Source organism: Pan paniscus, chromosome 4, assembly GCF_029289425.2.
Source record: "Pan paniscus chromosome 4, NHGRI_mPanPan1-v2.0_pri, whole genome shotgun sequence".
NCBI classification, from domain to species: Eukaryota; Metazoa; Chordata; class Mammalia; order Primates; family Hominidae; genus Pan; species Pan paniscus.
The window spans coordinates 134,622,627-134,636,576 of record NC_073253.2 but is presented as its reverse complement, the minus strand read 5'-3'; the positions used below and the strand labels follow the sequence as shown (position 1 = coordinate 134,636,576).

Sequence of the window (13,950 nt, the reverse complement as noted above, 5' to 3'; positions counted from 1 at the left end):
TCAGTTCTACTATTATTTATTTTTTTAAATATTTTTGAAAAAATATAATTTTTTTACAATATTTTCAACTTAAACACTATTCACACTGAACACGTATGGCAGCTTAACCTACCCAAATATGAAGTTTAAGAAGCCAAAACTGTTCTAGCTTTGTTAAAAGAAAAGTTGTGCTGCAGACTCTCGTGATGGTTAACAAAGCAAGGAAAAGCACCACTCAAATCATAATGTTACAGTATCTTTGTTCAGCTGGATTATGGGTTGGTATTGGTCATATGTTAGACTCCATACAGGCATAGCTATGATGCAGTGAATCCCTTAGAAGTTACAATTCTCAAATTACATACTTCCTCAGATGTAACATTAGAACTCAATATTTCTAACAATAACATACCAGAAAAGGCTGGACTGGCACTCATCTGCTGACTAACTTGTAGCCTCAGTAATATGACATACTTGCCTTTAACAAATTATCTCAAATTAACTAACAGACCTTCAGAAAATGGAGATTCTTTTTGATGGGGACATAATCAAATTTAAGTCTGAGAAATATGCTTAACAGTTGGAACTCAAATTAAATGTACTGATTTTAAAGTTTAGACATTAGCAAGTGATAGATTAGCCTCAAAAAAAGACAATTTGGTAAGGTTTAGGTCTTTTAATTTGGTGCTTGTTCACAACTTGACTGGTGCTTCTTTCCTTGCTGTCTTCACATCAAGCCATGGGGCCAATTCTATTTTCAGTAAATGTTTGACAGCTTTTTACTTAGTAACAGTCTCAGCACTTTTATTAAGCATGCAAGACTAACAAAAACTTTGGCAATGCATAAGTGTAACACAGTGACGAGAGAGCTTTTACAATTAAGTCTTCTAATACTGCCTTCACAGTGTGGAAATTGTGCTACATCCACCAAAAGAGGGCCCCGTCTACTCAAATATTTCAGTACTTCACCCCAGGAACAAACTCCTTTGCATTTGGATTCAGATTGCTCTTGACCTGGAAAATAAGTACATAAAAAAGCAAGTTCATTAACACAGTTTCAGGTACTAATTCAATCTAGATCCTCATGCAAAAACATCTTCCAAAAAAAAAAAAAAAAGACAAAAGAACTCAGTCTGTAAGACTATACTTAACCCCAAAAAACCCCAAAAAGGAAGAACCAGATGTAAGCTATATATCATATTAAATTACATCAACTTTTTCTTTTCTTTTTTTGTGATGGAGTCTTGCTCTGTCGCCCAGGCTGGAGTGCAGTGGCACAATCTAGGCTCACTGCAACCTCTGCCACCTGGGTTCAAGCGATTCTCCTGCCTCAGCCTCACGAGTAGCCGGGACTACAGGCGCGTGCCACCACACCCAACTAATTTTTTGTATTTTTATTTATTTAGTTAGTTTTTTTTTTATGAGACGGAGTCTCACTCTGTCACCCAGGCTGCAGTGCAGTGGCGCGATCTCAGCTCACTGCAAGCTCCGCCTCCCAGGTTCACACCATTCTCCTGCCTCATCCTCCTGAGTAGCTGGGACTACAGGCGCCCACCGCCACGCCCAGCTAATTTTTTGTTGTATTTTTAGTAAAGACGGGGTTTCACCATGTTAGCCAGGATGGTCTCGATCTCCTGACCTCGTGATCCGCCCGCCTTGGCCTCCCAAAGTGCTGGGATTACAGGCGTAAGCCACCGCGCCCGGCCTAATTTTTTGTATTTTTAGTAGAGAAGGGGTTTCACCGTGTTAGCCAGGATGGTGTTGATCTGACCTCGTGATCTGCCTGCCTCGGCCTCCTAAAATGCTGGGACTACAGGTGTGAGCCACTGCACCCGGCCTAAATTACATCAATTTTCTAAAGAGAAAGTAGGAATTGAAATTCAGTTTGCTTAAGTGTAACCAGAAATCCAGTAACTTCACATAAGTTAAAGGAATAGCACGGAACAAGGAATTCTGTTAATCGAACTATGGTACGTAGCTTTCTTTAAACACTAAATACCAAGGAACCATGTTAAACAAGTGTTGAAATTATGATTAAAGTAACTGGGGAATTGCTGATGGATTAATTTTACTTTAGAATCCTCACTAAAAATGTGGAGTTGTTTTTCTACAATTGCCATCTTCTAATTCCCACAGGAAGCATGGTATATAACAGGAAAAGAAAACTACATGGGGAACCAGAAGACCTAAGTCTGAAATCCCAGCCCTGCCCCTAACTAACTTCTGTGTAAACTCAGATAAGTCACCTTTCTCTGGGATTCAAATTTTTGCATCAGTTAAAAAAAAAGGGGTGGGTGGGAATGGGCCAAAGTCTGAGTCTTAGAGACTTGTACCAATGTTATGCTATGTCTCTAAATCTTTACTCTCCTAAGTAGACTTGTCAGCATCTAGGAAGAACAGCTAGAAATTTTCCTCTGTGATATTTTAGACTGCAAGTTGATAAAAATAAAAAGAAATGAGGGCAGGTTCCAGGGCCTGAAATGTAGGTATGCTGCAAGGCTTTTACATTGAATTTGACCCTACATCACTTCAAGACTAATGCATAATATTAAACATCATGTTGAAGAAATAATTTTAGTTTCGTAATTTATACATACAGTTTCTTTGGACAGGATATATTCTCCCTTCCCCCAAGGGAAATAATGTATCTACATTTTAAAAGTGTGAAGTTTAAGAAAAAAAAGCAGCATTCCTTTTCTCTTTTTTTGAGACATGGACTCGCTCTGTTGCTTAGACTGGAGGGCAATGGAACAATCACAGCTCACTGCAGCATCGGCCTCCTGGGCTCAAGTGATCCTCTGGCCTCTGCCTCCCAAGTACCTGGGACCACAGGCCTGTGCCACCACACCCAGCTAACTTAAACTTTTTGTAGAAACAGGGTCTCCCTTTGTTGCCCAGGCTGGTCTCGAACTCCTGGGCCAAAGTAATCTTCCCACTTTGGCCTCCCAAAGTGCTGGGATTACAAGCATGAGCCACCACATCCAGGCAGTGTTCTTAAATGAACAATTTTCTGGGAGCGATAGAAGAATAAGAATGAAACAAAGTAATATCAAATAGACTGAGAACAAACCAGCTTCTGTACTATGGAATTATACTGGGTCCAGATTAAAGTTATACATTATGCTCAGCCAAGACTGTTACTCTGCAGGGCAACTGGATTATTTATGGTGACTAATGTAGCCGTAAGTAATCATACCCCCCTCCAGACTATTCAGATCATACAGCTGCTCAAATGGGTTACCATCACTTACTGCAACAAAGGCTATATACCACAATGTAAACTCAGTGCTCTCTACACCATCCTTTAGAAGAATGGTTTCCAAATGACCGACTCAGGCAAGTTGGCTGTATAATAAATCCTCTGTAGTACTTTTAAAAAATTAACATGCCCAGACAACTGAGCATGTTGGGATGTAACTAAAGAACTGATTTTTGTATTTAATGCTTCATAGGTAATTATGGTGTACAGATTAGTTCAGTGGACCCAGCCAGTTCTCACTCTAGTGCTGATGTTTAGTTATCACAATTCCCCCCACCCCGCTATTTTTTTGTTTTTTTTTTTTGAGGTGGAGTCTCACTCTGTCGCCCAGGCTAGAGTGCAACGACACCATCTTGGTTCACCACAATCTCCACCTCCCAGATTCATGCGATTCTCCTGCCTTAGCCTCCCAGGTAGCTGGGATTACAGGCACGCACCACCACGACCAGCTAATTTTTGTATTTTTAGTAGAGACGGGGTTTCACCATGTTGGTCAGGCTGGTCTCGAACTCTTGACCTCGTGATCCGCGTGCCTCGGCGTCCCAAAGTGTTGGGATTACAGGCATGAGCCACTGCACCCAGCCAAGACAAGATTAAAGAGCAAAACTTCTCCATCAAGCTACTTTTGTATAGGCAAGTAACATGATAATATTGTGTGTATTTTTAAATTATTAATTATTTAGGACATTTAAGTACCCTAGGGCAACATCAGGACTAAAAGCAGGGGCTAGAAGTCCGTCTAAGACTAGCTCTACAGTATTGCCGGAAGTGATTCCATGTCGTGAGACTCTGCTTCCATTGTAAAAAGCAGCACAATTCCTTTTTCCTTTTTTTTTTTTTTTTTTTTTGAGACAGTCTTGCTGTGTCACCCACGCTGGAGTGCAGTGGCGTAATCTCGGATCACTGCAACCTCTGCCTTCCAGGTTGAAGTGATTCTCCTGCCTCAGCCTCCCAAGTAGCTGGAACTACAGGCGCCCGCCACCATGTCCAGCTAATTTTTGTATTTTTTTTTTCTTTTTTTTGAGTCAGAGTCTCACTCTGTTGCCCAGGCTGGAGTGCAATGGTGCGATCTCCACTCACTGCAACCTCCGCCTCCCAGATTCAAGCAATTCTCCTGCCTCAGCCTTTTGAGTAGCTGGGATTACTTACAGGCATGCACCACCACACCCAGCTAATTTTTGTAATTTTAGTACAGATGGGGTTTCACCACGTTGGCCAGGCTGGTCTTGAACTCCTGACCTCAGGTGATCCACCCACCTCGGCCTCCCAAAGTGCTGGGATTAAAGGTGTGAGCCACTGTGCCTGGCCAAATTTTGTATTTTTTATTCTATTTATTTATTTATTTATTTATTTATTTATTTTATGGAGTTTCGCTCTTGTTGCCCAGGCTGGAGTGCAATGGTGCAATCTCAGCTCACCACAACTTCCGTCTCCCGGGTTCAAGCGATTCTCCTGCCTCAGCCTCCCGAGTAGCTGGGATCACAGGCATGTGCTACCATGCCCGGCTAATTTTTTATTTTTAGTAGAGATGGGGTTTCTCCATGTTGGTCAGGCTGGTCTCAAACTCCTGACCTCAAGTCAACTGCCTGCCTCGGCCTCCCAAAGTGCTGGGATTACAGGCGTGAGCCACATGCCCGGCCAGAAGCAGCACAATTTCTGAAGGGGAAAGAGATGTAGAATTCTTAAATAGATGGGAGCTGGCTTTTCCACTTATGCAAAAGATGCACTAGGTTTTAAAAAGATGAAAAATAACTTTTTACCACAAGATCTTCCAGAGAAGAGCCATCACTGATAACAAGGTCATTAAACTGGTCTTGGATTTGGTCCATAGTTTGTGGGAGATCTCGAGCTGGAATAAACCATTCATGCTCTTCTTCCTCTTCCAGCATTTCTTGGAAACAGCGTTCAATAAATTCTTCTTCCCATAACTCCTCTTCTATCTAGATTTATAATAAAGGATAATTTATAGCACACTTGGTAGATATCACTAGGAATGGCTTAAAATATCTTGAACTAAACCATTTAAAGGCACAAAGTCATACTTTCTTTTCTGCTTCCATGCTAAGGAAAAAAAAATGCTTACCATAATGACCCGCGAAGATCTATCTGTTTAGGGTTTTTCTATGTTTTTACTTTTATTAGTAGAACATTCTTTTTTCCATTGAGGGTGGCAGGGAAGAAGTAAAAAGAGATGCCTGTCTCTTTTTTCTGTGCCTGTCTGCTCCTAACTCCTGAATTCTCTTGACTTTCACGGTAACCAGCAATCTTACTGGCATAAGGCAGTGGTTTCCACATCTGACTGCTCAATGGAACCATCTGAGAGCTCTGAAAAAGTTTCCCAGGCTCCACCCTCATCCTCCTGATTCAGACATCTCTAGGGTGGGACCCTGAAACAAGCTCCCCAGGTTATTTCCGTAAGCAGTTAAGCCTGGTAGTAATCAGCAGCCAAATAAACATGAGTGGTGGCACATCAGTCTACATACTTTATACATAAAGGACAAGATAAACACATTTCAGGGACAAGTACAATCATATTGAGGGCCAGAATGGACTATAAAAACATGTTTGTACAAAAAACTAACTTGTCTGTTGAATTCTTCTTCATTTTCCATCCACATGTACTCTGCAAATGGATTGTCATCTTCATGAGAATGACCGTTAATAATCACATCTTCATTGATGATGCTTGGGCTAGTACTGCTGCGACTTGGATCTTTCATGGCTGATGTTGGTTGTCGTTTTTAACCTTAAAAGAACAACAGCACAGTTAATTTACTTACTCATTCAGGGTTTTTTCTTTCTGAGACAAGGTTTCACTCCGTCATCCAGGCTGGAGTGCAATGGTGTGAGCATGGCTCACCACAGCCTCGATCTCTTGCCTCAGCCTCCCAAGTAACTGGGACTACAGGTGTGCACCACCACACCACCCGGCTGAATTTTTTTTATTTTTTGTAGAAACAAGGTCTGTGTTACCCAAGCTGGTCTCAAATTTCTGGGCTCAAGTGATCCTCCCACCCAAGCCTCTCAAAGTGCTGGGATTATATGCATGAGCCACCGGGCCCAGCTGATTCTTTCAGTTCTTAGTGAGCATCTGTTTATTATTAGCAGGCATCATGAATAGGTGTTAGAGGCAGATGATACATTAAAAATATACAGTAAGTTGAATAATTGGAAAGCTTCATGTTTGTTTTTTCCAAATGATTTTAATGTTTTAAGAAACAGGAGAGGACAGCCTAAAACATCTAATGTTTTCTTTTTTTTTTTGAGATAGAGTTTCACTCTGTCACCCAGGCTGGAATGCAGTGGCATGATCTTGGTTCACTGCAACCTCAACTGCCCAGGTTTAAGCGATTCTCCCGCCTCAGCCTCCCAAGTAGCTGGGATTACAGGCATGTGCTACCATGCCCAGCTAATTTTTGTATTTTTAGTAGAGATGGAGTTTCGCCACGTTGGCCAGGCTGGTCTTGAACTCCTGACCTCAGATGATCTGCCTGCCTTGGCCTCCCAAAGTGCTGAGATTATAGGTGTGCGCCACCACGCCCGGTCACATCTAATGTTTTCTGATAACAGTAAATGAAGTCCATCAGTTGCTTACATGGACTCTCCAAACCATCCAATTTATATTTTATATTACATATCACTTGCTCTGTAAAGCAAGCATGGTTGGCTGGGCGCAGTGGCTCATGCCTATAATCCCGGCACTTTGGGAGGCAGGGGCAGGTGGATCATTTAAGGTCAGGAGTTTGAAACCAACCTAACATGGTGAAACCCTGTCTCTACTAAAAATACAAAAAAGGCCAGGCGCGGTGGCTCATGCCTGTAATCCCAGCACTTTGGGAGGCCGAGGCCGGTGGATCACCTGAGGTCGAGAGTTCAAGACCAGCCTGATCAACATGGTGAAACCCCGTCTCTACTAAAAATACAAAATTAGCCGGGCATGGTGGCACATGCCTGTAATCCCAGCTACTCCGGAGGCTGAGGCAGGAGAATTGCTTGAACCCGGGAGGCGGAGGCTGTGGTGAGCCGAGATTGCGCTGTTGCACTCCAGCCTGGGCAAAAAGAGTGAAACTCCATCTCAAAAAAAAAAAAAAAACACCCAAAAACAAAAAATTTAGCTGGGCGTGGTGGTTCAGGAGGCTGAGGTGGGAGAATCACTTGAAACCAGGAGGCAGAGGGTACAGTGAGCCGAGACTGCACCACTGCACTCCAGCCTAGGCAACAGAGGGAAACTCCACCTCAAACAACAACAACAACAAAAACCAAACACGGTCTGAAAGACTGAGTCATTAAGTGATGAAATGATGAAAAGCAAATTCAATTTTTAAAAACTGACTTCAAAAAGTCCAGGGATTGAAAGTGAAAACTAACAGATTTTTAATAACTTCTTAGGTTCTTCATGTATATAGCTCTGGATCTCTCCTTGATAGCCCATATTCTGTGTCTGCTTTTTCTCTAGGTCCATGTCAAGTTCTTCCATGTCTGGAGTTCCTCACTGTACAGTGAGTTTCAGGTATCTTTTTTTTTTTTTTTTTTTTTTTTTGAGACAGGGTCTCACCCAGACTGGAGTGCAGTGGCATGATCTCAGCTCACCACAACCTCCGCCTCCCAGGCTCAAGCAATTCTCCTGCCTCAGCCTCCAGAGTAGCTGGGATTACAGGCGTATGCCATTATCACCTGGCTAACTTTTGTATTTTTAGTAGAGACTGGGTTTCACCATGTTGGCCAGGCTAGCCTTGAACTCAAGACCTCAAATGATCCACCTGTCTCAGCCTCCCAAAGTGCTGGGATTACATGCATGAGCCATCGCGCCCAGCCCAGTATCTTTTCACCTGAGTAAAAGTAGTATCAAATACAAGCCTGATGTCTTATACTACTCAATAGCTGATAACATGATCTAACCTAATTGATACATTGCAGGCTAAATATTTGAAGCACAAGGTTTCACATTCTAAAATATTCCAATTCATTAAGTTTGAAATCGCTAAAAATAGATTTACATAAAACAATTCACCTGTATGTAAACTCAAGCAGTATAGTGACTTGTGCCAAAGAAAGGCTTATTGAGGTCTGCTTACCTCAAATTTGTCATAATCAAGTAAAACACTAAATCTAAAATCTCCTACTGGAAATATATGTATTTTTTTCCCTTTGGGATAAGTTTCAGGGAAAAGATTAACCCTATGTGTGTTGCCTGGCCCTTTAAATTTTATGGACTTATCCTTAAGAGGACATAAGTGTAATAAAAATCCATAGCTGTTCATGTAATATGACAAATACTAGATACTAATGACAATAGGATCATAGTGGTGAAAATTTTAATTGTTGAGAGGTCCTCAACTAAAAATTTCTGGGAACTTCTGTTCTAGTTATAGTATGTATATCTATAAAAGAAAGGCAGGCCGGGCACTGTGGCTCACTCCAGTAATTCCAGCATTTTGGGAGGCCAAAGCAGGTGGACTGCTTGAGCCCAGGAGTTCGAGACCAGCCTGGGAAACATAGAGAACCCCATCTCTACTACAAATACAAAAAATTAGCTGGATGTGGTGGTGCATGCCTATAATCCCAGCTATTTGGGAGGCTGAGGCAAGAGAATCACTGGAACCTGGGAGGCAGAGGTTGCAGAGAGGCAAGATCACATCACTGCACTTCAGCCTGGGCAAGAAAGCAAGACCCTGTCTCCAAAAAAGAAAAAAAAAAAAGAAAGGCAGGAAGAAACAAACTGGGTGCGGCTCATGCCTGTAATCCCAACACTTTGGGAGGTCAACAGGGGTGGATCGCTTGAGCCCAGGAGTTTGATACTAGCCTGGGCAATATGGCAAAGCTGGGTACAGTGGTGCACGCCTGCAGTCCCAGCTACTTGGGAGGCCAAGGTAGGAGGATCTCCTGACCCTGGGAGGTGGAGGTTGCAGTGAGCTGAGATAGTGCCACTGCACTCCAGCCTGGGTGGCAGAGCAAGACCCTATCTTGAAAAACAATAATACAATCAAACAAAAGAAGAAAGGCAGAAACAGACTCAGAGTTATGTGCTATGGTGTTGGTACAAAGAAAATATGATAATATGATTTGTTAGGAAATTGAGGCACTGTAAAAGCAGACAAGACAGAAAACAGACAATGGATATCTGTTATTTTTATCATTAAACTTGGATGAAAAACTATTTTGATAGCAAGTTTTGACTAAATAATAACCAGTTCCTCTAAAGAAAATAATTAGGCTGGGTGCGGTGGCTCCCGCCTATAATCCCAACACTTTGGGAGGCCAAGGCGGGCAGATCACGAGATCGGGAGTTCGAGACCAGCCTGGCCAATATGGTGAAATCCCGTCTCTACTAAAAATACAAAAACTAGCCAGGTGTGGTGGCACGCGCCTGTAGTCCCAGCTACTTGGGAGGCCGAGGCAGAAGAATCGCTTGAACTTGAGAGGTGGAGGTTGCAGTGAGCCGAGACTGCGCCACTGCACTCTGGCCTGGGCAACAGAGCGTGACTCCATCTCAAAAAAAAGAAAAGAAGAAAATTACCCATTTTTTTTTGAGACGGAGAGTACAGTGGTGCAATCTCAGCTCACTGCAACCTCTGCCTCCTGGGTTCAAGAGATTCTCCTGCCTCAGCCTCCTGTGTAGCTGGGATTACAGGAGCGTGCCACCATGGCCGGCTAATTTTTTTGTATTTTTAGTAGAGACAGGGTTTCACCACGTTGGCCCGGCTGGCCTCAAACGCCTGACCTCAAGTGATCCGCCCACCTCAGCCTCCCAAAGTGCTGGGATTACAGGCATGAGCCACCGTGTCTGGCTGAAAATTACTCATTCTTATATGGCAGGCTACCAAACCGCTTACTGTTAAATAATTACATTTTAGATATTCCTCTAATACTGTGAATGGCTGGGATTGATCCTGCCTCACAACTGGATGGAACTTTGGTTAATCTGCATCTGAACCTTATCATTAAGTTAGGTACAAAGACACCCCAATATAAACAGGTTTTCATTATTTTCCCAATTTGTATCCTGTCCCAACTTATGCCCATAAAATCCTACTTTTCACACCGGGCACTGTGGCTCATGCCTGTAATCCGAGCACTTTGGGAGGCTGAGGCGGGCAGATCACTTGAGGTCAGGAGTTTGAGACCAGCCTGGCCAACATGGCGAAACCCTGTCTCTACTGAAAATGAAAAAAAATTAGCCAGGTGTGATGGTGCACACCTGTAATGCCAGCTACACAGGAGGCTGAGGCAGGAGAATCACTTGAACCCAGGAGGTAGAGGTTCCAGCGTGCCAAGATCGCACCACTGCACTCTCCAGCCTGGGAGACAGAGTAAGACTCTGTCTCAAACAAATAACTTAGCTGGGTGTGGTGGTGCACACCTGTGGTCCCAGATACTCAGGAGAGTGAGGTGGGAGGATCATATTAGCCCGAGGTCAAGGCTGCAGAGAGCCATGATCGCACGCCACTGCATTCCAGCCTGGGCAACAGAGCAAGACCTCGTCTCAAAAAAAGAATTTACTATTTTAAAGTGTTTGATTCAGTGGTTTTAACACACCACCATTACCTAATTCCAGAACATTTTCACCACCCCAAAAGGAAACTCCATACCCATCTGTAGTCACTCTCCATTTCCCAAGCCCCCCAACTTGGGCAACCACTAGTCTACTTTCTGTCTCTATAGATTTGCCTATTCTGAACATTGCATATAAATGGAATCATAAAATATGTGTCTTCTTCTCATGTCTGGCTTCTTTCACTTATTACAATGTTTTCAAGGTTCACCTATGTTGTAGCATGTATCAGCATTTCATTCCTTTTTATTGCCAAACAATATTCCATTGTATAGAGATACACATTTTATCTACTCTGATTAATGAGCATCTGCAGTCGTTTCCACTTTTTGGCTATTAATAATGCTGTTATCGGTATTTGTGTACAAGTTTTTATATGAGCACGTTTTTAGTTCTCTTGAATATATACCCAATGTGTTCAACGCTAGTCAGTCTTTTAGCTGTACATTTTCAACTGTGATAGAAAAAATGAGCAAAAAAGGTAGCTGACTCCCTCCCCACCACCAGACACAATCCTCACTCCCAATCCTTTTCCCGAAAGTAAGCACTGCTAATGTGGTATATATTTTTCTTAAAAAGTAAACACATATGCAACAATAGTATTGCATTTAAGGGCCTTACAGTCATCATCTATTTAATACTCACAAGTCCTGTGGATGTAGGGATTATGGTCAAATTCATTTCCATGACAAAGAACTAAGTCTTAAGTAACTTGTTCCAGGTTACACAACTAGTGAACAGTGGAGCTGAAATTCAAGTCAAGGTAGCCTGACTCTAAAACATGCACCAGGGCCCAGCACTTTGTGAGTCTGAGGTGGGCCTCCAGACCCAGCTGTTGAAAACCAGCATGGGCAACATAGTGAGACCCCTATCTCTACAGAACTACTAAAAAGAACTGCCAATGCAATGATAAACTTCCAGAGGAATGCTTAAGAAAAAAAAAAACAACAGTTCAATTCTGGTAAAACACCTCTGTGGTATTTTAAACTACCCTGGTGCCATCTCCCATTTGCAGCTTGGTAAGCCTTGAAGACAATAGCCTGCATTCTTGGTACAAGCTGGAGGTAGCAATATCAATATTATTTTTATTTTTTTGAGATGGAATCTCGCTCTGTTGCCCAGGCTGGAGTGTAGTGGCGTAATCTCAGCTCATTGCAACCTCTGCCTCCTAGGTTCAAGCGATTCTCCTTCCTCAGCCTCACAAGTAGCTGGGACTACAGGCACGTGCCACCATGCCCCGCTAATTTTTGTATTTTTAATAGAGGCGGGGTTTCACCATGTTGGCCAGGATGGTCTCTATCTCTTGACCTCGTGATCCGCCCGCCTCAGCCTCCCAGAGTGTTTGGATTACAGGCGTGAGCCACGGCCCCTGGCTGCAATATAATAAATATTAACAAAAAACTCTGGTTGTTTTGACCTGGCTCCCTGAAGGACTGGCTCAAGAGTTTGCTATGGGGAGTGAGGTGGGGCAGTAGCACACATATTTGTCAAAAACAGTTAAGGGTAAATTTAGTAGCAATAACGGGGCAAACAATCAACACAGTAAAAAGCCTGGGAAGAAAAGCTGGTGAAGGAGATGCTTTGAGAGTAAGAGCTTTGAAAAGCTCCCACATATCTGGTAGTCCTAGAAAGCCATAGGCATGTCAGTGCTGAGCAGATGTTCAGAAAAGACCTGAAAAGGCTCTAAGTTTTCACCTCTGGCTGAATTTCAGGCTCTGCCCATGCAGGAAGTGAAGGCAAAGGCAGAGCTGTTGAAGGTGTGCCTCAACACATCCATAGGACCCATATACCAAGACTAGGGGAGTTGTTTTTTGCTTAAAGGCATTTAAAAAAATATCTGTCAAATCACTAGCTGACCACTAAGCTAATGGAAGAGAGATTTCAATGGCCCACACAGAAAAAGAATACAAATTTTACTAAACTCTTTCAGAAAAGGCACTAAAATGACAACTACAATAAGTGGCAACAAACCTGGGGAGAATCTAATTTCCAGAATTGCCACATTATATCATTCAAAATGTCTTTTTTTTTTTTTTTTTTTTTTCTGGAGACAGAGTCTTGCTCTGTCACTCAGGCTGAAGTGCAGTGGCTCAATCTCAGCTCACTGCAACCTCCACCTCCCGGGTTCAAGCGATTCTCCTGCCTCAGCCTCCCTAGTAGCTGGGACTACAGGCGCATGCCAGCACACCTGGCTAATTTTCTGTATACTTTTAGTAGAGACGGGGTTTCACCATGTTGGCTAGGCTGGTCTCGAACTCCTGACATCAAATAATCCACTCGCCTTGGACTCTCTCTCAAAGTGTTGGGATTACAGGCGTTAAGTCACCATGCCCAGCCCGAAATGTCATTTTCAACAAAAATTATGAGGCATGCAAAGAAATAAAAAAGTATGGCCCATACACAGGCAAAAAATAAATTAACAGAAACTGTCCCCAAGGGAGCCCAGATATTACATTGGACAAAGACTTTATTTATTTATTATTTTTGACGAGGAGTGTTTTGCTCTTTTTGCCCAGGCTGGAGTGCAATGGCGCGATCTTGGCTCACTGCAACCTCCGCCTCCTGGGTTCAAGTGATTCTCCTGCCTCAGCCTCCCGAGTAGCTGGGATTACAGGTGCATGCCACCAGGCCTGGCTAATTTTTATATTTTTAGTAGAGACGGGGTTTCACCATGTTGGTCAGGCTAGTCTCAAACTCCTCACCTTGTGATCTGCCTGCCTTGGTCTCCCAAAGTGCTGATATTACAGGCGTGAGCCACCGTGCCCAGCCAACTTTATTTATTTAATGTATCGTTTTTGAGACAGAGTTTTGCTCTGTCACCCAGGCTGGAGTGCAATGGCACAATCTCAGCTCATTGCAATTTCTGCCTCCTGGGTTCAAGTGGTTCCCCTGCCTCAGCCTCCCAAGTAGCTGGGATCACAGGCACCCAACACCATGTCTGGCTAATTTTTGCAGCTTTTAGTAGAGACGGGGTTTTCACCATGTTGGCCAGCCTGGTCTCAAACTCCTGACCTCAGGTGCCTCCCAAAGTGCTAGGATTACAGGCGTGAGCCACCACGCCCAGCCTATTTATTTTTTGAGACTGAGTCTCCCTGTGTTGCCCAGGCTGGAGTGCAGTGGCTTGATCTTGGCTCACTGCAACCTCCGCCTCCTGGGTTCA

The 13,950-nt window shown here is 43.2% G+C and overlaps 1 protein-coding gene across 1 annotated transcript in view; it reads right to left on the bottom strand.

The window, feature by feature from the left end:
* Positions 1-13,950, bottom strand: part of PAIP2 (poly(A) binding protein interacting protein 2) — a 28,084-nt gene continuing 14,134 nt past the window's right edge. The window contains exons 2-4 of the mRNA XM_003829215.5: positions 5,821-5,984; positions 4,999-5,178; positions 1-993 (exon numbers count right to left, since the gene is read on the bottom strand). Coding sequence (XP_003829263.1) covers positions 937-993; positions 4,999-5,178; positions 5,821-5,958 — 375 coding nt within the window. The 5' untranslated portion in view covers positions 5,959-5,984 and the 3' untranslated portion in view covers positions 1-936. The remainder of the gene's footprint in view (positions 994-4,998; positions 5,179-5,820; positions 5,985-13,950) is intronic.